Below are 26397 nucleotides of genomic sequence, written 5' to 3' on the forward strand. Positions count from 1 at the left end.
GCATCCAATTTCTCATCCTCTCCTCCTGGCAGCCGGGCGATTGCAGAAAGGGAGGACCGAAGCGGAGATGTCCCCCCTCCCTCCCCCTGGCCTCCCCCTTTATTAGATGCTAATCCCCACCACTTGGCACTGGTGCCCCCTTGGCACTAATGAAGAGGTTTTTTAATCAGCCGCCACCGCACTTCTCCGCCTGATTCCTATCCCCTGGGGACGGTGCCGCGCTGGAGGGTGCCGGAGCTCTCCGCTGCTTGCTCATTTATCACACTGCTTATGCCACCTCTCCACTCTGCACAGCCGGATTGGAGAGCACCTCCTGATTCTTCCCTCTGAGCAGCAACTGGGGAGCATTTTCTCACAAGCTGTACACTGCGCCCTTGGGAGCGGCACTTTCCTTCGCCTTCAGAGGGGTCCTTGGCTCCTTTGAAACCTTTGGGGTGGACATGCGCTCGGTGCCATCTCTTTGCTGAGGAAAGAACTCCAGACCTTCTCTCCAATGACGGTGCTGCAAGTGTGGGCCCCAAATTTGATGTCTGGGGGTTGATCTCCAGCCACCAGGTCAGCTGAAGAACTCGGGGCGACAACCTTATGCCAGCGAATTGGTTTGGCAGCCTATCCAGGAAAGAGGATCAAAATACTTGGGTGTTGAACATCAGGTTTTTTCTTCCACTTGGGCGATTTGGAACTGAAGTGGACATTGTCTCCTTCTGTTGCTGCTGGGTGGCATTTTGAGCTTTCCTCAGAACCCACTTTTTCAGCTCCCTGAAGCGACAGACCGATAGGCCCTGTTCCATTTGAACCCACTGCTGCTGCTTTCGCGAGGGTTGAGATTCACCAGACAACTTTGACAAAAGTACCTCCAGAAAGAACCTCTCCTCTCTTCCTTTTCTTTTCTCAGCCCGTTATTCTTCAGCTTTGCACAAACTTTGGGTTTTGTCATCCCTTTCCAGGCAACTGTTTGGCCAGGCAGATCTCAAGACCCTGAAGAGAATCGGCACGGCAAACTTGCCTCTTCTTGCAATTGTGGTGTATATTTGAACAATAATCACCCTGCAAACTTGCAAGCGTGAACTGGAGGATATTTTTGAAGGAAAGCGGTGATGGAGTCAGGACAGAAGGGAAGAGATTGGATTCCTTCGTGCCTGAGGGAAAGTGGATTAGAATATAATTCTTAAAGGAGGACGGACAAACAGCCCTCGGAGCTGTCTGATCCCAGAGGGACACAGCTGACTGACGGGGTGTAGGGGGCAGAGACAGACAGGCTGGATCTGAAGACAATTTCTAACAGAATTGGAGGGCCAGAAGGAAACTCTTCGCAGGAGTGATCGGAATGAAAAACAAGGGACATTTCAGAGGGCTAGTTGGATTTTTGAGTGAGCAGAACCTAGAACACTAGGCATTGCCCCTTCAACACAAGTGACGGGCATTGTGGGTTGTGAAAACTGCGCCTTAATCTGGCTACTCCCAAAAATACCACGGAGGGGTACCAATCTAGAGGGGAAAGAGGGGTGTGAGGTGAGAGGTGCTCGAGACAACGGAACTTGTTAGTAAGTCATTTTGGGGAGTCAGGGTTGCAGGCTGGGTCTTCCACTCCTTTTTACCTTCTCGGGCTTGAATTTGAGGGGTGGACGAGGCCTTTGAAAGCTCACAGAGCCTTTTCCTCTTAGCAGACAAGCAGGACTGGCGAACCTCAAATCACTTCATGCCTTGTGACAAACTGTAGAGTTGTTTATACAGTCCTCTCTGAGCTGCTAGAAAAGGGGGAAGCTGGGCGTCCGGAGGTTTTCACTCTTTAAAACTATTTCAGAAGGGCTACTGTGCAGCATTTTTAGACAGCAGAATTAGACTAAAGTTTAGACTATTTCCACTCTGTCCGTTTGGAAGAGACTTTGTTAGTCAAGGACATGTGAGAGAAAAATCCGAGATGATTTGCAATTCTTTGTGGACTCTAAAAGACTTTTTGCATTGACTTAAAAAAACTTAAACAGAACAGAACCTTAAGGGATTTAAGATTTTAATTTGGAAGATTGTTTTATCGGGGCAATGGCCTACAACAGCTTTTTAACAACACCTTGAAAGGGTGTTGTTAATTAATTAATTCAGCTATAAAAAGGGGGAAGGTTAGCAGTGGGGGAAAGTATGTGTGTGTTTTAAAGTTCTTTTTAAAGTACTCAGCATAAACTAACCAACCTGCTAATAATCACTTCATACACGGATCATTAATCAAAACCTGGAAGGTCTAGGCAGGACTCATGCTGCTGCTGCCCAGCTCCTTCTGTTCACGCTAATTTCTTTCTGAGATCTTGGGTATCTTGGGTCCCAGCACCCATCTGGCTCTTAAGCACTCCTCAAGTAACTAGTCCCTAATAAGAGCAGAACCTCAGGCTGAGTTCAAATTATGATTACACCGTTTTGTGGTGTACTGCTTCATAGTGGGCATATTGGATGGGCCACAGCATATGAAAAAGGAGGAGAAAAATAATGATCAAAAGTGAGGCATTCTCTGTAAACGGAGGTTTGTTCAGAATTGGCTTCTCTCCACTAAAACAAGGAACCAGCAGATTTATCCAGCAGTAGAACATAGTTTTCTGGGAATTGTGAGCGAATTCGAATTATTCGGGTGCGACTTCGGGCAGCAAAACAGACAGATCCTCACATCTCTTGGGAAAACAGGGACGATGATTAAACTGAGCCGGCGGTCCCGCTCAATGCTCTCCTTGGGCCTCAACTCTTTGGCCCTCTGCTTTTCCGTTTCGGCCTTCTGCACCAGCTATTGGTGTGAGGGGACCCACAAGGTGGTTAAGCCCCCCTGCCTCTCGGCCGTCAAGAAGGGGAACTGCGTGCCCATCAACAGCAACGAGACGATGGATGGCAACGTGACCATGGACCCCCACGTGGTCCAGTACATCTGGGAAACGGGCGAAGACAAGTATGCTTTCCGGTACTTCCACACGGGCTTCTGGCTCTCGTGTGAGGAGCATCACGGAGGTACGAAACCAGCCTACATCTCGGACGGAGCAGATTCCATGACGACTGTTATTGCTTTGACAGCTAGGTCACAAGCCCCTCTCCCGTTAGACGGACAAGAGAGGGAAAGGGGGAGGAGGGTTAGGGGGCTGGCAGTGGGGATGTGGAAGGTGGCTGTTAAAGGGCAAGCAGAGGAGCAGAGTGAGATGAGGCCTCCACCTCTTGTGATCTGGGGCCAGTGGACATGCATAACAGGCCGCATGCACACCATGAAGTTATAGCACACAACTTCCCCCGAAGAATCCTGGGAACTGTAGTTTGCTGATGACACTTGGCAGTGTAGCTCTGTAGATTCTTTGTAGGGGAAATGTGCTTTAAAATACAGTGGTACCTCGGTTTAAGTACACAATTGGTTCTGGAAGTCTGTACTTAACCTGAAGCGTACTTAACCTGAAGCGAACTTTCCCATTGAAAGTAATGGAAAGTGGATTAATAATAATAATAATAATAATAATAATAATAATAATAATTTATTTATACCCCACCCATCTGGCTAGGTTTCCCCAGCCACTCTGGGCGGCTTCCAACAGAAATATTAAAATACACTAATTTCTTAAAGATTAAAAGCTTCCCTAAACAGGGCTGCCTTCAGATGTCCTCTAAAAGTCTGGTAGTTATTTTTCTTTTTGACATCTGGTGGGAGGGCGTTCCACAGGGCGGGCACCACTACCGAGAAGGCCCTCTGCCTGGTTCCCCGCAACTTGGCTTCTCGCAACGAGGAAACTGCCAGAAGGCCCTTGGCGCTGGACCTCAATGTCCGGGCAGAGCGATGGAGGTGGAGACGCTCCTTCAGGTATACTGGACCGAGACTGTTTAGGGCTTTAAAGGTCAGCACGGACACTTGAATTGTGCTCGGAAATGTACTGGGAGCCAATGCAGGTCTTTCAAGATCAGTGTTATGTGGTCTCGGCGGCTGCTCCCAGTCACCAGTCTAGCTGCCGTATTCTGGATTAATTGTAGTTTCTGGGTCACCTTCAAAGGTAGCCCCAGCGCATTGCAGTAGTCCAAGCGAGAGATAACTAGAGCATGCACCACTCTGGCGAGACAGTCCGCGGGCAGGTAGCGTCTCAGCCTGCGTACCAGATGGAGCTGATAAATAGCTGCCCTGGATACAGAATTAACCTGCGCCTCTATGGACAGCTGTGAGTCCAAAATGACTCCCAGGCTGCGCACCTGGTCCTTCAGGGGCACAGTTATCCCATTCAAGACCAGGGAGTCCCCCACACCTGCCCGCCTCCTGTCCCCCACAAACAGTACTTCTGTCTTGTCAGGATTCAACCTCAATCTGTTAGCTGCCATCCAACCTCCAACCGTTCCAGACGGTCCACGGAGTACTTAAACTGAAGCATACTTAACCTGACGCGAACTTTCCCATTGAAAGTAATGGAAAGTGGATTAATCCGTTCCAGACAGGTCTGCAGAGTATTTCAACTGAAAGTACTCAAACCGAAACCGAAGCATACTTAAACCAAGGTATGACTGTAGTGGTGGAGATGTGGATTCCTGATCCACCCCATATGTAGTTGGGTTTGTCCTACCCACCTCCCCACTGCCCTGGGGCTGCATCCTGGCTCAAATGAAGCCACCTGCAGATTAAAAGACAAGTGCGTTCCAAGCCTGAATGGGCAGTAAAGAGTTGAAGTCCTCTTTCGCTGTGAAGGGAGAGGAAAATCTTGACAAGCACAGAAGAATGACATAATTGTCGTGATCAGCACCAGCCTTTGGATAAACTGATGTTGTCTTCTTCCATTGTTCCACCCTTTTAGAGGAGAAGTGCCGGAGCTTCATTGAGCTGCCCCCCGAGTCGGAGAAAGGTAAGATTTGGGGAGGCCATCTTGTTTAAGGGCGCAAACACAAACGGGAATGGCAGAATTAATAATGCTGTTTTATGTTGAGACATGCCAGTGGCTCATCCGGCTGAGTCCTGTCTGCTCCAGACATCCAAGATGGTGGCCGTCCCTACCTCCAGTTGTGGGAGCGGATGCCATAGTTTAACTGAAGTGTTTCTTCACACAGGGCATAGTTAAACTGTGGAATTCGCTTCTATAAGAAGCAGCAGAGATGGCTGCCAGCTCTGAACCTGTGCATAAACTTATGTACAGCAAAGAGCTGTCCACGTCCTGGAAATGACTGGCTTTTGTAATAAAATTTGACACCCCCCAAATAAAACCCCACCATAGTGGAAATGCATAGGGCAGAAACATTCTGGACATTGGTAGTCAGTACAATATTTTTAAAAACTTCTATGTATTAGGTTTTCCTCTGGACCTCCTATTATTTATTTTAAATTATGTACATCCCATAGTGCCTATAAAATATTATGATGTAGTATTGCATCTGTTGCCCACTGCTAGATGTATGTCTCACAAACACTCGGAAATCACAGATGGAACCTTTGACACAGGAGTGTTATTTAAAGCCTGGGAGCTAATTAAATTATTGAAATGAATAACTCGGGCCGAACAATCCTGTACTCCAGATACGGCAGGGGGCCACTTAGATCATCTTAACGTGGCCATAACTCTGACCATACCCCACAGTACTGGAGCAAAGGGTGAGATCTTTAAAAGATCTTACAATTTGTAAATCAATATTGGAATCCAGTTTGCAGTTTTGGAATGAGAGCTTAATGCTAAATGCTTGCATTGGACCTGTTTGTTGTACATGAGCATTTTACTCCAGTATTCTGGATTCAGGTAGGTAGCCGTGTTGGTCTGATGTAGTCGAAGTATGCATACACACGAAAGCTTATACCAGAACAAACTTAGTTGGTCTATAAGGTGCTACTGGTAACTCATTTATTTATTTATTTTATTACTCCGCTATTGAAGATTTTACATTAATTACAATGACAAACATTGCAGTGCTCTCCCGTTTACCGTACTTCTAATAAATATGCAGTGTTCCACAGCCCTTTAATTCACAGGGAAGGAGTACCGCTCAGCGGTAGAGCATCCATGGAGCAGAAGGCCCCAGGTTCAATCCCTGGTGTCCCCAGGTAGAGCTGCGAAGCCCTGCATAGCTGCTGCCAATCTGTGTAAACAATACTGGCCTGGATGGACCAACAGGTCTGATTCAGCATAAGGCAGTTTTCTGTGTTCCCCTTGTTTCTCTTCTCTTCTATATCCCAGCTACAAAAGTTGGCTTTATACTAAGGTTAGCAGATTTTTTTTTCAATGAATCCGGGGACACTATAAATAAATATTTTTTTTTTAAAAAAAACACGTTCGGGATGTTGATGCTGCAGCGATGGCAGTGGCAGAGGGGCGGCTCAACCGCCACGTTTCCCCTTCCTCCGAGGCTTCTATCTCCTTTCTCCATGAGCCTGGGCAGCTCCTGAGTTGTTGGTTCTTCGCTGGTGGTGGTGGGGAAGCAGTGTGCGGTGGGTCAGGCATGGAAGGCGGAGAAGAAGGACCGAGAGCGGCGGCAGCGGCGAGGCTTGGGCAGCGCGATGCCTCCCTTCCCATCGGAGCAGCCCCAATCCCATTCCTACTTGCGTGCAAGCAGGAGGGGACAGCTGGGAAGGGAGGCTTCCCGTTGCCTAACTGAGAGATCCCTGCCCCCCTCCTGCTTGCACGCAAGTAGGAGTTGGGAGGCTGCTCCGATAGGCAGCATGAAGCCTCCCTTCACAGCTTAGTTGCTGGGGTCAGGGAGGGTGGAGGCAGCCTGGAAGCTGCATCTTTGAGCCCCTGCACCACCATCATATGGGGACTTCCGAGCAGCTCCTGAAGCCAGCCAGAGCCAACTGCTCCGGGCTGCTGAGACTGCCGCTGCTGCGTTTCCCGGGGACATTAGATGGATTCCGGGGACATTCCGGGGATGGAATTTGTCCCGGGACTTATTTGCAAATCCAGGGACTGTCCCTGGGAAACGGGGACATCTGGTAACCCTACTTTATACCAACCGTCATGTGTCCTCCCACACCAAACAATCTTGGGAATCTAGTTGGTGAGGATTCTGTTAGAGATCTTCCTCTATCCCCAAACTACATCTTCCACGATTAAGCGGGGAGAAGGAACGACTATGAAATCAATTAAAGTCTGCAAGTTTAAATGTGCCTACGAAACAGGTCACTGTGATACTCATTATGGCAGAACAAAGTAATGAGGCTGAGCACTATTTCCCCTCCCCCTAATTATTTATTATGTATGAACCGATTCATTGTAGAGTTAACTCCATCCCAAAGGCCTTGCGATGTGTATCAACAAGTTAAAAACATCACCAATGTTATAAACAGGAATTTAGGAAGCTGCTGCCGTTGGTTGAGCAGGTTTTCACAGGGAAAGCTCCAGGATGAGAACAAGAGTGCTTTGACATGGAGCTTTAAAGCCCAGGCCTGTGCCTGGAAAAAGCGGGAAAGCCCTTATGCTGCTGGTCCGTCTAGCTCAGTTTTATCTATCCTGATTGGCAGTGGCTCTACCTGGAGATGGTGGGGGTTGAACCTGGGACCTTCTGCATGCGGAACAGGTGCTCTACCACTGAGCTACGGCCCTTCCCCAGACTCTGTGAGACATATAGGTAAAGGTAAAGGGACCCCTGACCATTAGGTCCAGTCGTGACTGACTCTGGGGTTGCGGCGCTAATCTCGCTTTACTGGCCGAGGGAGCCGGCGTACAGCTTCCAGGTCATGTGGCCAGCCTGACAAAGCCGCTTCTGGCGAACCAGAGCAGCGCATGGAAACGCCGTTTACCTTCCCGCTGTAGCGGTACCTATTTATCTACTTGCACTTTGATGTGCTTTCGAACTGCTAGGTGGGCAGGAGCTGGGACCGAGCAACAGGAGCTCACCCCGTTGCAGGGATTCGAACCGCCGACCTTCTGATCAGCAAGCCCTAGACTCTGGTTTAACCCACAGCGCCACCTGCGTGTGAGACATATAGCTTGTTTATAATCTCCCACTCACCCCCCATGTTACCTTCCAGGGGTGCTGTGGCTCTCCGTTGCCTCCGAATTCCTTTATATTATCCTGTTGACTGTGGGGTTCCTATTGATGTGTTTGGATGCTGTCTACTATGCCAACTTCATTGATGGGCTCAAGATCAATGCTTTTGCGGCTGTGATCACTGTTCTCTCAGGTATCTCCATCTACCCTGCCCCACCGATGGTCAGCCACTCTTCCCACTAGGTAGCCACACACAGCGCTCATGCCTAACACTCATTTTGTATGGACTTTCACCCCATCACCCCATATAGTACTCGAGATCATGGTCCAGTCATTCCTGTATCATGCTCACATTATATCTAAATGTGTGTAAGGAAGTCTCTCTTTTTAAATGAAAAGTATTCGGGGAGTGATGTTGAGTGGGGAAACAGGTGGCAGGGCAAAGGATGAAACCCCCCAAATGAAAACAATACCCTGCACCCCAAACTGTTGTAGTTTCTTTATACCCATTTGTGTCGTCATCGTCGTCCCCCCCCCCCGAAAAGGTTACTGCACATGCTTGGTGGTGCAAGCACTGGCCACTGCCTGGTTGGTGCTTGTCCATGACAGGGCCTTCTCAGTGGTGGTGCCCTCCACCATTGTCGAGTTTGTGTCTGTCTCCCTTGTTGTTGAGTTTCAGGAGGAGTTTTAAAACATTCCTGTATACGCAAACATTTGATATCTGAAAGATACGCTTCCTGGCAACCCTGAGATTGCCGAAAGACTGTTTGCTACCCTGGGCTCTTTTGGGAGGAAAGGTGGGATATAAATTAAAACCACCACCACATTTCTTATTCATATGCGATGCCCAGCAAGGCACTCTGCCAGCTTTGTAAAGGGTAATCCGAGGTAGCTGGCCTCATTTCCCAGCATGTGATCAATAGTGTGTGTCCATTGCTAGAGGCAAACAATACAGTGAAATACTGAAGCCATGAGATAAGCCAGGCCACAAATGCCTGTCAGTTCATGCATTCAGCAGGATCAAGCCTTAGTATAGCTTTCCCTAGAATGTACAACTTTAAGCTATCAGGTAGGGATGGAATCTCAAGTTTGAGTGTTTTCTCAAGGACACAATTTCCCAAGCAAAGGAAAACAGCATTTCAGGGATTGGTCGGCCCTACCATTAGGCAAAGTGTGGTGACTGCCCCAGGCAGCAGACACCAGGATTCTGAAATGCACAGCCTTACACTTGTAAGTGAAATCTCCCAAGTCTGTCAAACTTGCTTTCTGTTGGGCCTCCATGGCTCTGCTCCTATTCAGCTCAGACCCCAGAAAGTGGTATCCAAGGGAATTAATTAAGAGCGTTGTGGCTAGGCATATTCTGAGTATCTTTCTGACTACCCCTTCCCAACAGGGCTGCTGGGCATGGTAGCCCATATGATGTACATGACCGTCTTTCAGGTGGCTGTGAACCTGGGACCAAAAGACTGGAGACCTCAGACATGGTATTATGGCTGGTCATTTGGGTGAGTAAAGCCAGCATGGGAGAGGAGTGGGGTGTGAGTAGGGTAGATGCAACCTAGGACAGGGCTCCTACACCTTTAATTAAAGCATAGCAGGAGGAATTTCAGCAGCTGTAGCTTAAAGGTGCAGGAGCCCCCTTTCCTTTTGCGTCCAGCCACTTTGGGTGTTGGCATTTGCATTTGAGAGTGGCGTTGTTGCTCTGTCCAAAGATGAAAGGAGGAGGAGAGGATTTGGGAAAGGAAGTGGAAAGAGGGGAGAAAGAGAGACAGAATGATGGACAAAGGTGAAAGAGAAGAAATATAAGATGGGAGAAGTTACTGGATGAGTGGACAGTAAATTATTGTGAATGAAAGCAGTAGACCTGAGAACCTGTGTTCGGGGTTCCATTCCTGTTAGGGTTATTTTGCAGTTCTGCTACTTCTTGCTTGCTAGTTGGGACTTGGGGCTCAACATGACACATGCTCCGATCAGTAGTAATACTGCTCCTTCTGCTTCTTCATACTGGGATTTTTCAGACTCATTTTATGACAGCTGCTCGGAGGTCACCCAGCATGGGATCCAAGGCTGAATATCCCTTATTTATATACACCACCCCATGCTATATAGTAGCAACGTGCCCAATTTCCATTTGTCCCCTCCCCCCTCCAAAACCCCTAAATCTGTTACATTTGAATTTTTTCAAGCAAACCCAAATTCGAATCATTTGTTTTGACGCTCCCTCCTCCCACTCCCACCCCCACCCCCAATTTTGTTTTAGCTCAGCTCTTTGGAGCAAACCTTTCAGCCTGTGTTTCCCATACCTGCCAAGTTGCTGTCCGAGAAATAAGGGACCGGGCTGGAAGTAGCAGACCGGAAGTAGCGCTGCCGCCATTTTGGAACTGGGCGAAGCATGCTCAGAAGTGACTTTTGATGCTGCTTTGCCCAGTTCCAAAATGGCCGCCGCTCCAGAAGTCGCACTGCAGCCATTTTGGAACTGGGCAGAGGAGCATCAAAAGTCACTTCTGAGCATGCTCCACCCAGTTTCAAAATGGCCGCTGCGCCAGAATAAACCGGGGAAAAACAAAAAAAATCCGTTTTTTCAGCTAGGAACAGCTGGAAAAATGGGGATTTCCCAGGGAATACGGGAGACTTGGCAGCTATGGTGTTCCCCCATTTGGTGTCCGAAATCATAAGCAAAGGAAGCCTATGGAACGAAAACCCATGGTTTGGCAATACCTAATCATGTTTGGTTGGCTGGATGTCAAAAAGTTTCTGTGAGGTTGAAGAAGAGAGAGGGCTTGGAAGCACTGAACACACTGACTATGGGATGGCAGCCCATAACATCTCATTTATTGTTGGGTCTATGTTGGTCCCCTTCCTGCTATCTAGACACCAACAGAAGGAGCGGTACATGAATGGGTACCTTTTTTTTGGCCTTTACGTTACATGAATAGGTGAAGAATTATGTCAGAATACATGGAAAAGGAGTTGTGGGAAGTCAGTTATCACTGGAGAACTGGAAAGATTTGGCAGTGCAAGAATGACCTAGGGACCCATCTCTTTGCACCCCCTCCCCAATTTCTCTCCCACAGCATGGCCTGGCTCTCGTTCACCCTTTGCATGTCAGCCTCTGTGCTGACCCTCAACACCTACACCAAGACCATCCTGGAATTCAAGTACCGCCGGCGGATTTTTGAGAAGCATACGGCATCGATGGGGAGCAGCAGAGGTCCCGGTTCGCCTGCTCTGGCCCCCGACCTCGAACGCTTCCTCTGGGATAAATATATCTTCAGCGTTAGTGACTCTCTAGACTTCACCCCTAGCCCACCGGGCCCAATGGCTCCCGGCAGTGGGCGCAAGGCCTACGCGGGAGGGTATGCTGGGCTCGCAGGAGGTCACAGTGGAGATACTGGGGACGAGGATGACGGGGAGCCATGCTAGAGAGGGAGAGAGGATGTTGGGTGGAGAACAAGACCTCCCACCATCACATCCCTTCTCTTCCATTTGCTCACTCATCCATCCAACCGTTTGTCCCGTCACAAATATGCCCTCCCCTTCCCTCTGCTTAGGCAACCTGTGGCCATTTCACCACCTGCGAAAACATTGGTTCTCTGAGGTTGCCATGACTTTTAGGTTGGGTAAAAGGGCGAGAGCAGACCTATGGATGAGGTCCATTTCAAACGGTACAAGCAGTTACTTTTTTGGGGGGGTGGGGGGGCAGGGAAGACATCATTATTTTGGCAGCCCTACCAGGAGGCAAGAGGAGGCAGCTGCCCCATGTGTTGAGTTTGGGGCGGTAGAGTGGGAGGTGGGCAGGTCAAACCCAGAGGGCGGAATGCATTAGGAAGCCGTTGTGCAGGAACCCCACAGGGACAAATGGAAGCCGTGAAATGACATTATTGCGTTCTTGTGGATTGCGCCTTCTGTTCAGCAAGGCAACACCAAGGACAGGCCATGAGATTTCCCCCTCTAAGGCAAAGGACAAGATGGTCCCCACCAATACACTGGCATTTGAATCATTCTTAAAAAGTGAGGGGCAGCATCCGCCACGGCACCTGAGGAAGGCAACTTCAGGGATCACAAAGAGGTCTGTCTCTTTACCTCTCAGAATCAGCTGCCCGAAGCAGCTGCTTCACTTTGCCCAATGACAAAATCCCAAAGGATTGTGTGTGTCCCGATTTTATTCCATTAATGCTGTTCGGATGTTTTCTTCTTTAGGCACCGACATGCCTCTGGCTGCTCTTTACATCCCAGCATTTTGCATTTATATACGGCCACAGATCATGGGGGATGCCCCTCATGATTGTGCGCTGCAGTTGCTTGTGGGGAATGGCAGGAGATCTTGGACCAATCCCGCTGTGACTCCTTGGATTTTGAGGCCCTCTTATGCTTTTCTGGCATGTTCTGTGAGGGCTGTGGCTAGTTAGGAAATAGCCACTGCGACAAACTTTCGGCCTTGTTATTTAGGTGCTGCGGCACCCACTTATGTCAGTAGAAACTAGAGGATTGCCTTCTGCTTGCTGCTGCAGTAGAATCGTGTGTATCCGCCGTCAGGTGACACCAAGGGCTGTATATAACCATTTATTTATCCAAGGCTGTTTGCAGTGTATTTTGGACTTGTTCCTCACTAATCCTGCATAGGGCCTGTCTGTAAACAAGGTTACTAGTATATTACTCAGCTTGCATTTCACAAAGGTAGATACCGGGCTGCTTCCATTCGTGTTTCGTTCCTGAAAGGGAAAATTCCCGCTCTCCTCCATTCCCATCAAATATTCCTATCTACAAATCCCAGGGTCAGCAGAAACTTCTGCAGCTCCCTGTTCTGTGGTGCATGTAGCAGGCTTTTTCTCTCACTGCTGTTAGGAGCTAGTTTTGAGCTAGTGTCATAAAGACTTCAGACTTTTTTCCAATAACCAAGGCATGTATACACTAAACCCCAGCTTTCTGTGTTGTGAAAGCGCCCTAACAACTCCGATACCCTCCCCACATCCTGAGGGGATGTCAGCCAGCGAGGCCCAAGTGTCTTTATGTATGTGGCGTGTACAATATGTTTGAGTAGTCAAATAGGTCTTGCCCTGCCCTGTTTTCACATTACCCATTTCAACCAGGCACTGAACTGTTATGGCTCCTTTTCAAGGCTCTGGGCTCCTTCAGCATCACAGCCCTGCCCCCCCCCATGGCAGCCATGGTCCCTCAACATTGCCCCCCAAAGCCCGTCTGCAGCTCTCCTGATGTATCTCATCGGCTTCGCTATTCGCTTCGTATAATCTTCCCCCGTGTGTGGGGAATGAGAAGATCAAGAGTTGTTAATTTCTGGTTGATTAAATAAATTAAAGGATTAATCAGTGTCAGTCTGCTTCATTTTATAAAGCTGGAGGGAAGAGGGGAGAGTAAATTCATCAAGCATCAAGCCCTGCTTTCTGGGCCCAACAGAGGCAAAGGTGGGAAGGATGACTTGGGAGGTGACGGTTCGAATCCTTGCTCAGCCATGAAGCTCAATTCAACAGGGTTGTTGTGAGGGTGAAAAAGGGAGAACCATGTACGCCACCTTGAGCTGCTTGGAAGCAGGGGCGTCGCAATGGGGGGGTGGTGGTGTGTGCCACTCGGGGTGTGTGTGTGCCACTTGGCGCCTCCACCCCCGCAACTCCCAAGCGGTGCGCCGAGTGGACTTTTTACCGGGAGGCTGGAGACTCACCTCCGCCACGATTAGCGGGCTTTCTACCTGGAGTTTGTAGCTGGAGGCGCGTGGCTTTGGAGTCGCCGGGGGGGGGCAGTGATACCCCGCTACGTAACACGCATGCGCAGCGGGATGCTGCACATGCGTCGTTACGTGGCGGGATATCGCCGCCCTGCGCCTCCAAAGCCGCACGCCTCTACCTGGAGTTTGTAGCTGGAGGCGCACGGCTTTGGAGGCGCGGGGCGGTGATATCCCGCCACGTAACGCTGCATGCGTTGTTATGTAGCGATGCCGCACCCCCCCGGGTGCTTGGCAATTTGCCGCCCCAGGTGTCGCAGCGGCTTGCTACGCCCCTGCTTGGAAGATTAAAGGTTGTATATAAATTGTAATAACTAACTAACTAACTAAAGTATCACAGAGGGAAGGGAACCTGTGCTGCTGGACCATTCCACCCACAAAGAAAGTTCCAATTCCCAGAGTGGTTTAATAATCCCTTAACAAACGGCAGCACACGGTATTCCTTGGGGGAAGCCATGACTGTGGTACATAGCACAGTACTTCAAATGTGTGGTCTGGATTGTGAGGAGCAAGCTCCAAGACCAGCGTTTTATGGGGTTTTGGGGACAGGAATTGGCCCTTAAAATGAGCTGACTGGATACAGGCTGGAAGTTCAGCCCAGAAGTCCAAAGCTCTGCGACTGCCAGGAAAACAACCCCGGTGGCATGGCAGGTAAAGTGCTATTGTAGCTGGGTGCTCTGCTTTGACACAGCTTCCCTCCCACTTGCAGCTCCAAAGTGCCAGGTTCGGAAAGCGTCGTTGGATGTTTGTCTGAATAATAGTAGTTGTTATATGGGTGACAATTGAGTTTTAGATCATTTCTCATATTAAAAACACAGGTCTTTCGTTTTTATCCATTTAATTTTTTTTATTTCAAATTTATTCCCCCGCATCTTTTTTAAAATCTTTTTTTATTACAAAAAAGGGAAAAGAGAGGGAGAGATAGATAAAGAAAGAAAGAGAGAGGAGCAGGTCAATAAATACTTGGAAGATGCTCAAAATAAAATAACATTCATAAAATATAATAAAAATAATAATAATAAACACGATGATGACAATAATAATAATTAATAATAATAATTAATAATAATAAAATGAACCAGACTTGTAACGGATAATAAATTAAAAAATAATAATAACTTACAAGGAAGAAACCTAATGGCTTTATAAATACCGTGGAGCAATGAAGGGCTCATGATAAATACCGGTACCTGAAACAGGAGTGGGGAGGGTTAACTACAGCCAGGAAGGGGTATCAAGAATGGGATGAACTTCTCCATCAAAAATAGTACTGCTCTATTTTGTTTTGGTCAGACCACACCTGGAGTTCTGAGTCCAGTTCTGGGCTCCACAATTTAAGGAGGATATTGACAAGCTGGAAGGTGTGCAGAGGAGGGCGACCAAGATGAGCAAGGGGTCTGGAAACCAAGCCTTATGAGGAATGATTGAGGAAGCCGGGCATCTTTTGAGTAGAGTACAGAGTAGACTTGAGAACAGATGTGATAGCCATCTTCAGTTATCTCAAGGGCTGTTACATGGAAGATGGAGCAAACTTGTTTTTTCCTGCACTGGAGGCTAGGACCCAAACCAAATGGATTCAAGTTACAAGAAAGGAGATTCCAACTAAACGTCAGGAAGAACTTTATGACAGTAAGAGCTATTTGACTGTGGAACAGACTTCCTCAGGAGGTGATGAGACTCTCTTCTTGGAGATTTTTAAGCAGAGGTTTTAAGCAGATGGATCGCCATCTGTAATGTATTTTCTCGCTGAGATTCCTGCATTACTGGGGGTTGCATGACCCTCTGTCCCTTCCAACTCTACAATTCCACGATTCTATGATCAATGCCTTTTTTAGAACTGTTCGGCCAAAATTCAAATGGGTGCATTCAGAAGGATACATATTGGGTTAAAAGTCTTTATTCCAAAACTCTTTTCAATGTGAAATTGGGTTGTTGTTGTTTTTTTAAAAATAAACAAACCCACAAACCTGGTCCTTTTTGTACCGTATCACACTGCGGCGGCAGTATTGGCTGGGCTGACAAAAATGATCCAGCAGAGGGCGCTGCTGGTAAACAAATCTGCCTTGAACTTCTGACAATTCCTTGTTTTTTTCAGGAGCATGAGAATTAATTTCACAATCTCAACTTTCTGACTTTCCTTCCCAATGAAATTATTTTTGAACAAAAGCATGGCTTGTTTTATGTGTGATTTTTTTTGCATATTGTTAAAACAAAAGGTAAGACTCGTTACTGCCTAAAGCAACTACTGACTACAAAAACATCTCTTCCGAGAAAAGGTTCCTCAAACTCCTAAAAGCCTTCCTGTCTCTGAGTTTTGATTGATCATCCAGCTATAATTAATTGATGAAATCTGCATAAATCTGTATATATGTAACAATAGTTTCGAAGGAAAAAAAAAGCAAACATCATTTGCTTTTAGACAAGACACGCAGGATATCGCATCATAGAAAAAGCATTGCCTCGCTGTGTGAGAATGGGGAATGTTGCCCCCTTTAAATGTTGCGTCCAACGCACTTTATGCTATCTTATTTTTAAAATAGTTAGCATCTTTAAAAAGACCTATGCAACCACCCTGACTTACCCTATTAATCCGTATGTGTGGTGTGTGGTGCCGTGACACCCTGTATGAGGAATGCTGAAAACCATTTATTCTGTACTAGATTGTGGCCACACTTTTGGGGGTGGTACTAGATTGCAGGTGGACAAGGGACAGAAACTGGCAGGGGCTATTGATGAAACCAGGATGGCTGCCAATGAGAGGTCAAGCCTCCCGCCTTCAATGAATCCTTTCCTCCCTTCCTCGGCTTACAGAATTGTGGCATCTTCTCACGTACACTTCTCAGTTCCCTGGGGGCACTGCCCAGACCTATGGGGCATAAGCTGGGAGGGCGCCCTAGATTGCAGCACACAATCTAGTGGTGGGGAAAGAACAGTCGTGATGGGCAAGGTGCTTTTCGGGCAGATTATCCACCACGACTATACCTATAAGGGGTCTCCGATACTTGACACGGATCAATGCTTATCATACAGATTATAGTGTTTCATTAACAGGGAGCAGGAGAGGGCAAAAATGTCCTTGGAAGAAGGGGAAGCCCCCCTTTCCCCATACCATTTCCCCAAGCCTTGAGGAAGAATGAGGGAGAATTGAGTCCTTCCAAGGGCAAGGGAAGTCGCTTTTTGTTTCATGATGCACCCCCCACCGAGTAGGAAGGGTGTGTGAGTGGGCCATAGGTCTCAGCAACTCCCCCCCTTGCAGCACCCCCCAGAAGAGGAATCCAGGGGCGCCCTGTTCCATAGACTTTCCTTCCTTGCTTGCACCCTCCTCCACTGGTATTGCTGAAGCAGCATCTAAGAGTTCCAGGTCCGTGAGAAGACTTTCCAAAATACCCATGGTGGTTCAGTTTCTTTGCCGTTCACAGCTTGTTCCGGATCAGAACCAGCACGCGAGATGCCCAGTCCAGGTAGAGGTGAAATGAGTGGGCGATGGCGTGTCCTGCCTGAACCGCAGTCCAGTGGGTGCCGTGGGCTGGCAGGGTTGGCAGAGTTGGGTTGGGCCGTGAGAGGCTGAGCTTGGTCATCTGAGGGAGAAGCAGACAAGCGGGTGAGTTGTGACCTTCTGGAGCAAGGACAGAAGCTCCGAGGTAGCCCATGTTAATCCCTCCCTATTTCTGATGATGGGCGACTTCCTATGTTCCTAAGGTGACAAAGCAAGGATCACGCCAGGCTTCCCAGTGCATTTTCCCCATCACTTTCCTTACAGCAAAAAGTCTGATCTTTTGGGGAAGCAATTTTGCCGTGCAAGACCTCACAACCTGATTTTTGTGGTATGGGATTGAATCCCACCCAAAAGCAGTGACAGCCTGGAAGCGCTCCTAGAGCTGGAAGGGGCCTTGCAGGCGCATCTAGTCAACCCCACACCATCGGGACCACACCCCCAGGATCTGTTCCTTCCTCTCAAAGCCTTACCAGGTGCTCCAGTCTTTTGAGGAGGCGTTCCAGCCGGGTGTGCACTAAGGTGATGTCATGCTCCATGGGCCGCAGCAGCAGTGGGGCTGCCCTCCGCAGCCACTCAAAGTGGCGTTGGTAGCACTGCAAGTCGGAACTGAGCCGAGTCAGACCCACAGAGACCTGCAGGAGGAGGAGGAGAGACGAACATGACAGAGAGGGGCTGTAAGAGAAAGAACTTTGGTGGGGCAGGAAAGCAGGGCACCTGCATATATTCTGGAAATATAGTAGGGAAAGGACCCGTGGCTCAGTAGTTATAGCATCTGCTTAGCATGGGGAAGATCCCGGGTTCAATCCTCAGCATCTCCAGGTAGGGCAGGAGAGATTTCTTATCTTGAAACCCTGGGAGTTTCAATCAGTGGAGACAGTACTGAACTAGATGGACCAAAGATCTGATAAGGCAAGTTTCTTCCCCTCCTCTGCCCACATAGAAAACATGGGTGCACTATTGGGGGCAGGGAGCCATTTTGGAGTGAGCGGAGCTGCAGAGGGGAACCGAGAAACAGCAGAAGTTGGACGCCACACAGTTAATGCACCCGGCTTCCCCTGGGAACTGTTGTCAACCCTGTAGTCAACAGAGCAGCGCTTCTCAGCACCCTTAGCAAACTACAGTCCCTAGGGTTCTTTGGGAAAGGCCAAGTACTTTAAATGTACAGTGTGTACAAAGCGTGGCTGTATGATGTGCACGCAGCCTGGGAGTCATCTTAGGCTGTCTGTGTGAGGGAGCTGGAGCCACAAAACCTGGCAGAAACCTAGAACCTACAAAGAGTGGGGAAACTGCAGGTACTGCGAGGGGCCAGCGAGACCAGCCATGGGAAGCCTGTATTCCCTAAAGCAGGCCACTGTGAGAGATATGTATAGACTGATATGTATAGACTGATTTCACTAAGTTAAGTTAAGTCAAACAGATATATAAGAATGAGTGTTTAATTATCAAGATACAAAAATACAATCACAATAATAAAGTTATAAAATAATAACAAGGAAGTCACGCACGGGTGGAGGCAAGCAAGACACAGGGCAAGAAATAAGAAGCAAATAAGAAATGGATAAATGTTGGTACATAATGAAAGGTGAAAATGTGAATTTACAAATATAATGTACAGTGGAACCTCGGTTTATTAACACCTCGGTTTACGAATTTTCGGTTTACAAACGCCGCAGACCCATCTGGAACGGATTAATTCACTTTCCATTACTGTCAATGGGAAAGTTCGCTTCAGTTTATGAACACTTCAGTTTATGAACAGACTTCCGGAACCAATTACACCCATGCTTCGGGTTAAGTACGCTTCAGGTTGGCCGCAGACCCATCTGGAACGGATTAATCCACTTTCCATTACTTTCAATGGGAAAGTTCGCTTCAGTTTATGAACGCTTCAGTTTATGAACAGCCTTCCAGAACCAATTGTGTTCATAAACCGAGGTACCACTGTATATGTATTATTATGTAAATATTTCATATATGTATTGCAACATTAATAATAATAATAATAATAATAATAATAATAATAGAGAGATTTTGCTTAAGGCAACAAGCTGTGGTGCAAAGGAGAACCTGGGGACGATGGGAGAAGAGGGAAGAGGAGGCCTCTTTTACCTGGATGTTGGCGAGTTCCACCGCAGTCATAGTCAACACAGGCAGCGTATCTAGCTTGTGTTCTCCTTCTGCTGGGTAGCGGTTTTTCTGTACAGGGAAGAGGAACGGTGGGAATCAGACCACAAAATAGTGCAACTGAACAGGAACGTCAACCAATAAATAGTAAACTGAGGGCAGGGGGGAAGGATATGCCCTCCTGTTTATTTTATTTTCAAAACGACAAGACAAAATATCATATTTTTTCCTAAGATCTCTTAGGAAGATTTCCCCCCCCCCCAAGTGGGAATTTGTGCTTCTTAAAAGGTAAAGGAAACAGAAGGAAGGCTCCCAATTAGCCATTTTCTGAATCTGTCTCATTTGAGCCAGGAGGCAAAAAGTCAATGTGATGCCACTTCATTTAGAAGCCACCCAAAGCTCACATCTCTGGCAGGCCATAGCTCAGCGGCAGAGCATCTGCTTTTTGTGTAGAAAGTCCTGGGGTTCAATCTCTGGCATTTCCAGCTCACGGGAAATGTTGGTGGCAGGTTTTTGGCGAGCCTTTCCCGGGCAGAGCAGACAGCGCTGGAGTTAAGTGGACCAATAGCCTGATTTGTTCTAAAGCAGCTTCAAGTTGGCCGCTTGACTTACAAAGTGGTTGAAGAGGTTCTTGGCGTCACTCAGCAGGTTCCTCGACATATGGACAACGGAATCGAATTCGGATCGGAAGTCTGTAGGCTTTGGACGGGGGGCTGGAGCTCCCCACAGGGCCTCACACAGACTCAGCACCACCACCAAGACCTGACACAAGCATGCTGCAGAGAAAGTGAGAAAGCAACAAAGATTGTGGTTAGGAGGAGGACGAAGGCCTGGCTTTTAAACTTGGGGAAGAGAGGAAGATAGAACACTTGCAAGTAGAAAGAAGTTCAGTCAGGAACAGCCTTTCGTCTTCATCTTCATCATCATCAACATCTAGCTGCATTTTCGAAACGTACGCAATAAAAATAGAAACAATGCCTTCAATAGTAAAGTGCTTTGTGTGTTTACTTACGATGGGTTAAAAAACATTCTCCCCAGCTGCAGCCTGAGGTGGTACAGTCCAGTCTCCCACCTCAGGACTCTACCACCTCATCCTGTTGCATGTGTAGACCAGGTGTCCTATTATCTTAAAGTGGGAGATTAAGAGCCAAGGTGTCTGGGATCCATCAGCAAACGAGAAGTCTAGTGCTTCAGGGAGCAGGTGTGTGTCTGGATATTATTGGGTGGGTTTGCTGGAAGAGTTTAGAACACCGTGTCCCCGAAATCTTGATTCTGCTAGCAAGTACGCCCTTCTCTCTTCTTTTCCTCAGAAGCTACTTTCAACTCCAAAGGTTATGGGTTCAAATCATGCCCTACCCAGCCTGCTATTCAGCCTTGACCTCTTGCCCACTTCCTTAAAATATTCGTGGAGCTGAATGTTGGACAGACGGACTTTCTGGCTGAGGGATAAAATGTATTTTTATACACATTCTTCTGTAATTCAACCACCCACTCCTTCTTCCCATTTTTTCACTGGGCGAGAGAGAGGAAGCGTCAGGAAATATGTGCTGCTTAACACTTGAATAACATTTTCTTGCAATGCTTTCTTTTCCATTTTTTAAAAACTGCTTTGTCTCCAGGGCTTTGGGTGGTCTGATCCCTGTGGCCAAGAGCACAGACAGCCCTCCGTCCAAAAACCTTCACGTTCTCAATTGTGTTCATTCATCCTCAAAACAAATCCTATGATGTAGTAGCACAGTGGTACCTCGGTTTAAGTACACGATTGGTTCCGGAAGTCTGTACTTAACCTGAAGCGTACTTAACCTGAAGCGAACTTTCCCTTTGAAAGTAATGGAAAGTGGATTAATCCATTCCAGATGGGTCTGCGGAGTACTTAAACTGAAAGTACTCAAACCGAAGCATACTTAAACCGAGGTATGACTGTACTAAATTAGTCCCATTTCACAGAAGTGTCTCTGTGTGGGCAATAAAGGTGATTCTAAAAGTGTCATTGAGATATTGCAAATGGGACCTCGGCAACAGGTTCCCCACCCGTGTGTTTTAGATGTTCCAAGTGGTCACATTCACACCATATATTTAAAGCTTCTCCCTAAGAATTCTGGCAACTGTAGTTCACCCGTGGGGAAGGCTATGTTAAATTGAAGGATTTGTTGCTACGCCAGCCTGCCTCATGGCAGGGCCGGCCTGACTTCTGACCATCCCCATTGCTAATTATCCACATGCAATGGTGGACCTACATTTTGGGGGCCCTGAAGCTTGGACTGTTATGAGGGTCCCTTCTCAAACAGCAACAAGGTCTGGGTAACCACTGCTATCTTCTCCAATGGGGTTGTTCACACAAAAAACCCACTACACCTCAGATTTTGCTTCAAATTGCTGTACTGCAACACTCTACCTTTACAACACCTCAAATTTTGGGACTGGTGAAATATAAACAACAACAAAAATAAACCATTTGAGTTGTGCGCCTCAAATTGGTTCTACTAGACTCCAAAATTTTAAGCAATGTGGGCCAAATTTGCTTCTGGGGGCCCTCTGGGATTAGGGGCCCTGAAGTTTAAGCTTCATTGGTTTCATAGTAGATCTGCCCCCTGCCCACATGGGCAGATGGAGTTTCTGCAGGGCAGACAAAATAAAATAAAAACGAAAATAAAACGAAATGTGCAGCTTGGCCAGTGTAGGTTTCATGCCTGCAGGGTGGGCATGGGTGGTGTGGGGCAGGGGAAGAGAGAGAACGGTGCTGCAACTTTTCAACGTCGTGTGTGGAAATGCCTTGGCTTGGCTGCAGAGGGAATTCGGAGGGGAACAAGGAATGGCCCAGAGGTGCCCTTGGAAGGCTCCTGGCAAGAGTTCTGAGCATACAGCTGGTTGGCAGGCAGGAGGGGGAAGGAGGGGTTGGTTGGGTTAGGGAATTCCTGCCCTGCGACAGAGTCATCCCGGCGCCTTTGCCGTGAGGTAAGGAAAAAAGAAGCCGTCGGTATTCGGAAATAGTGATGCTGTTGCAGGAGGGAGGGGTAAAGGAGGGGGTGAGTCAAGGTGTTTTCATGGAAAAGCCATCCTGTGTTGTCTTAGAGAGCAAACTGCATATTTTCCCTTTGCCAGGAGCTGGGGAATCAAGTCTGGATTTCAAAGGGTCCCCCCTTGCCTCCCAGAACCGAAACCATCTACTAGTTTGCCAGCGCAACCAAGTAGGTCAATTTGTTAGGAGCGTAGCTATAAAATCATGGATCCTTCGCTGGGTTTTCACAGAAGCCGACTCTTTACGAAGACATGTAGGGTTGGTAGCCAACTCTTTTCTTTTTTTTCTTTTACTGGGCCCTATTCCTCCTACTGGGAGGAGTGGCGCTGTGGTCTAAACCACAGAGCTAGGGCTTGCCGATCGGAAGGTCGGCCACGATAGAGTGAGCTCCCGTTGTTCGGTCCCTGCTCCTGCCCACCTAGCAGTTCGAAAGCAAGTCAAAGTGCATGTAGATAAATAGGTACCACTCCGGTGGGAAGGTAAACGGCGTTTCTGTGTGCTGCTCTGGTTCGCTTAGTCATGCTGGCCACATGTCCCGGAAGCTCTCTGCGGACAAACACCGGCTCCTCAGCCTATAAAGCGAGATGAGTGCCGCAACCCCAGAGTAATCTGCGACTGGACTTAATGGTCAGGGGTACCTTTACCTTTACTCCTCCTCCTACTGTGCTGCTACTACTACTACTACTACTACACCTACTACCAATAACGCGAGATGAGCGCCGGAACCCCAGAGTTGGTCACGACTAGACCTAATCGTCAGGTGTCCCTTTACCTTTACCTTACCTTTCCTTTCCCTTTACTGTGCTTCTAACAGAGCTAGATTTGCAGCAAGGATCAAGGGCTAACACTTATCCCTATGCTGCAAAAAGCTTCACCTGCTGATTGCTGTGTATCAAGTTAAAAGAATAGGATCGGGCCAAGTAGGCATTTCCTGGTCAGTTGGCTTCATGCCATTCTTCGGCAGAATGTTGCTTCATTCGGGCAGTGGGTTTATGGCCAGCTTCACACCGGAAGCCTAAAATGCCACTGTTACAATACCAACATGGGCAGAACGGACACCTGATTTCAAAATAGCTATTTCACTCTGCCCCACATCCCACTAAAAGGATTTGAAGGGGGCTGAAAGCAAAGCCCCTGGCCTGCTTCTTCAGGTATAAGCCCTACTGAACTCAATGGGGTTTACTTGTGAGTAGATGTGCACAGCTTGGCACTGCGAGGTGCCTTGACTGGAATTGCTCTGCAGTGATCCCCGATTCATACTTGGTCAGTTCATCCCTTCAGTAATAGAGGGGGGGGGGAAACCAGCCTACCCTCATTTTTAACATGTTGGCAAGAATCCCACCATGTAACTTTCCCCATTGCGTTTGATTGGAGAGGTCATACCTGGCATAATTCCCCCTTCTGTTGACACAGGGCTGCAGGACCTCAGGCCGGGGGGGCTTCTCTCTATGTGGCCTTTGAGCCTCTCCCCTAGCCACAGTCCCATCTCCTCAGCCCTGCCTTCCAACCCACCCCTCCTTTGCCTAACTGGGGCATGTCCTGAACTCAAATCATGTCTCTTGTCTGCCTGGATGGCAGACAGAAAGGGGGTTCTAGGGAGGAACCAGCCTGATGAAAAAGGCACCCCACCCCGGGAGGTAACCCTTAAAGGTACCAGAGGCTATACAAGGTGGCCATTTTCCAAAGCCAGCCTGGGCAAAGAGATAGGGCAGGCCAGAATTTAACTGGTGAAGCTCTTCCTAGCATGCAAGGGTCCTGCCGGGGGGAAAGTTGGCAACCTCACACCTATGCGCGTAGAGCCCTGTTTCTTCTGACACTGAGGAACAGTAGGCAAGCTCTCATTCAGCCAGCATTAGGGAAGGGTGTGGTTCAAGGCAGGCTTAAAGCACCTTTCTTTTTATAAATAAAACCCAGCTGCTGCCTGCCCGAATTCCCATCCATCCAGCCTGCCTGCCTGCCTGCCCCTTAACAGCCTGCATTGTAATGCCCTCCAATTTCAAGCTAAGCGGTAGAGCCGTTTCTGTATGCACAAGAGCCCAGGCTTGGTCCTGGGGCATCTCCACTTAAAAGGGCTTCCAGGCAGCTGGGCTCAGGGAAAGACTTTCCTTCAACTGGCCAGAATTAGGCAACAAGTATTGGAAGGGGCCCAGTACCAAGTTAGGCTTTTGTCCCTCTAGGCCAGGATCATCTCCTCTCACTGGTAGCAGCTTTTTCCGAGCAGAGTCTCAGGCAGAAAAAGACCTTCCACATTATTTGTTCCCTGCTGGGTTCTGTTAATAGGAGATGCCAGGGATTGAACCTGGAACCTTCTGCAAGTGCTCTGCCACTGAGCTATGGTTGGGCGCTAGATGGCCTGGTGAACAAGGCAGGTGTGTATATGTCCATTTCCTCCTGCAAAGGCTTCCTTTCTTGGCCTCAATATATGGCCAACAGTCTTTGCAGCCACAAAGATGCAGAAGGAAGAAGAAGAAGAAGAAACAGAGGCAAAATGGGAAGCAATTTCATCGGGATCAATTAAAGATGGAACGAAAGCAACATAGATAGCATTGGTCATTATCACAAGCATAGAATCCTTGATTATACATTGAGGCTGGTTCACATAATCCAATTTGAGACGTACTGAATGTGTTTGTGGGTCCACATGCAGCCTCCCTCCATGAAGGGAAGAATATATCTTGGACTAGAGGGGCCTTGGACTGATTGCCAGCCAAGGCAGCTCCTCTTTCCTTATGTCCCTGTGTTTCCTTATGTCATCATATTGACACCATGTGCTGTAATTGTTTTCCTTCATATTTTACGACTTTGCTAGCTGCTCGATTGGAGTATTTGGCTTTATTGCGACGAAAGGCGAGATAGAAAGAACTTGAAAACAAACAAGATACCGGAGAGAAAAGAGGCCATTGGGTAAACTCGCCCAAGGACCTGGTCAGGTTTCGTGTTTACTCTGCAAACTCAGAAGCCAGCGGCTGGAGAAGGCTCCGCTTCTCCCACCACCCACTGCCTCGTAAAGCACTGAGACTGGAACTCTGTTAAAACAGCCTTTCCTCAACCGACTCGGCCATTAAAACCACTGACCCTTGAACCCGCTCCAGCTCCTCTTGTTGCGAGTGAGCGAAGCTGAAAGATCAATGAAGGTGACACACGGTGCTAAACCCACTGGGTGATACATTTCTGGGCCCGCCACGGAGACTCATGCATAAATATTGTGGTAGATGTCTCTGATGATCAATAGACAGGAGGGCACACGCAAGGAGGGGGACTGGGGGGGGGGAGAGGAACGATGGGAGAGACAGAGAGATGAAGTTATAGAGCAGGTTAAGGGGACCGATAGGTACGTGTGCATGAAAATAGATGTCATGCAAGGGTTAGACAACTGAGCAAGTTGCACGTGGGCTGGGCGGGGTTGATGGGCAGATCAACAGATGGTGCTGTTTTGCGTGGCAAATGGTGGCAAAGGCAGCAAACTTGGAGTGCATGGTTGAAAAGACGTTTCTGTTGCCTGCAATGTTTTTGCTTTTGTACCTGAGCCCCTTAAACAAGCTACTGGTTCAGGTTAAAAATTTTATACTGGTGACACTCGAACAGGCACTTGGGTAAAGGAAAGGATGGGTAGTCGCAAGTTTTATTTCTCAGCTGCCTTTTGGCCCAGGAGACCCCTGGTGCTAATCTACCTGGGAGATTTTCCCATTAAGTGCCACACTGGAAGTTCTGTGCAAGTTCCCAGGAAAACAAGATATAAAGTGGACATTGGACTGTCCTTGTGCCTCACGGAGCTATGGTTCCCAGAACCATTAACATACTGCAGTTCCCATGATTCTTTTTTGGGGGGAGAAGGGGCAGTCATGTGCTTTAAATGCATGGTGTGTAAGCAGCCTTAGATTATGCTGGAAATTCTGCCCTGAAATTCTTCCCAGCCAGAACAGAGACAAGGATTGAGCTGCAGCAGACAGAACAAGCAAGGTGTCACGTGGCACAGCATGTAGTCCCCCAGGTGGCGGTTGGTTTCACAGCTCTGGGATTTACAGCCCTGGCTTGGCAGGATGAAGCCTCGTAAACTGGCTCAAAGAAGGAGCGAAGGGGAGGTGTGAGAGGTGTAGCTAGTTAGGAGAGCTACAC

General features: G+C 48.1%; 2 protein-coding genes across 2 annotated transcripts; one reads left to right on the plus strand and one right to left on the minus strand.

Annotated features, from left to right (window-relative positions):
- The first annotated feature begins 610 nt into the window (after positions 1-610).
- Positions 611-13231, plus strand: LOC118095222 (germ cell-specific gene 1-like protein). The gene is made up of 5 exons (XM_035136290.2): positions 611-2985; positions 4791-4838; positions 7946-8098; positions 9299-9410; positions 10980-13231. The coding sequence occupies exons 1-5, from the start codon at positions 2676-2678 to the stop codon at positions 11326-11328; spliced, it is 972 nt and encodes a 323-aa protein (XP_034992181.1). The 5' UTR covers positions 611-2675; the 3' UTR covers positions 11329-13231.
- Positions 13232-17038: 3807 nt separating this feature from the next.
- Positions 17039-20032, minus strand: IL11 (interleukin 11). The gene is made up of 4 exons (XM_035136754.2): positions 19875-20032; positions 19248-19334; positions 17609-17770; positions 17039-17220 (listed from the first exon to the last, which is right to left on the minus strand). The coding sequence occupies exons 1-4, from the start codon at positions 19920-19922 to the stop codon at positions 17056-17058; spliced, it is 462 nt and encodes a 153-aa protein (XP_034992645.2). The 5' UTR covers positions 19923-20032; the 3' UTR covers positions 17039-17055.
- Positions 20033-26397: the final 6365 nt, after the last annotated feature.

The sequence above is a fragment of the Zootoca vivipara genome, chromosome 12 (genome assembly GCF_965207765.1).
Source record: "Zootoca vivipara chromosome 12, rZooViv2.hap1.1, whole genome shotgun sequence".
Classification (NCBI taxonomy): domain Eukaryota; kingdom Metazoa; phylum Chordata; class Lepidosauria; order Squamata; family Lacertidae; genus Zootoca; species Zootoca vivipara.

What these genes read in the sequence shown, in the direction of transcription:
- LOC118095222 (XM_035136290.2), top strand. Translation starts at nt 2,676, where the DNA reads ATGATTAAACTGAGCCGGCGGTCCCGCTCAATGCTCTCCTTGGGCCTC. An exon ending in GTGTGAGGAGCATCACGGAG is followed by an intron (nt 2,986 to 4,790) that starts GTACGAAACCAG and finishes CCACCCTTTTAG; the next exon opens with AGGAGAAGTGCCGGAGCTTC. An exon ending in TGTGATCACTGTTCTCTCAG is followed by an intron (nt 8,099 to 9,298) that starts GTATCTCCATCT and finishes CCTTCCCAACAG; the next exon opens with GGCTGCTGGGCATGGTAGCC.
- IL11 (XM_035136754.2), bottom strand. Translation starts at nt 19,922, where the DNA reads ATGTCGAGGAACCTGCTGAGTGACGCCAAGAACCTCTTCAACCACTTT. An exon ending in AGAACCTCTTCAACCACTTT is followed by an intron (nt 19,335 to 19,874) that starts GTAAGTCAAGCG and finishes TTCCCTGTACAG; the next exon opens with AAAAACCGCTACCCAGCAGA. An exon ending in TCAAAAGACTGGAGCACCTG is followed by an intron (nt 17,221 to 17,608) that starts GTAAGGCTTTGA and finishes CTTCTCCCTCAG; the next exon opens with ATGACCAAGCTCAGCCTCTC.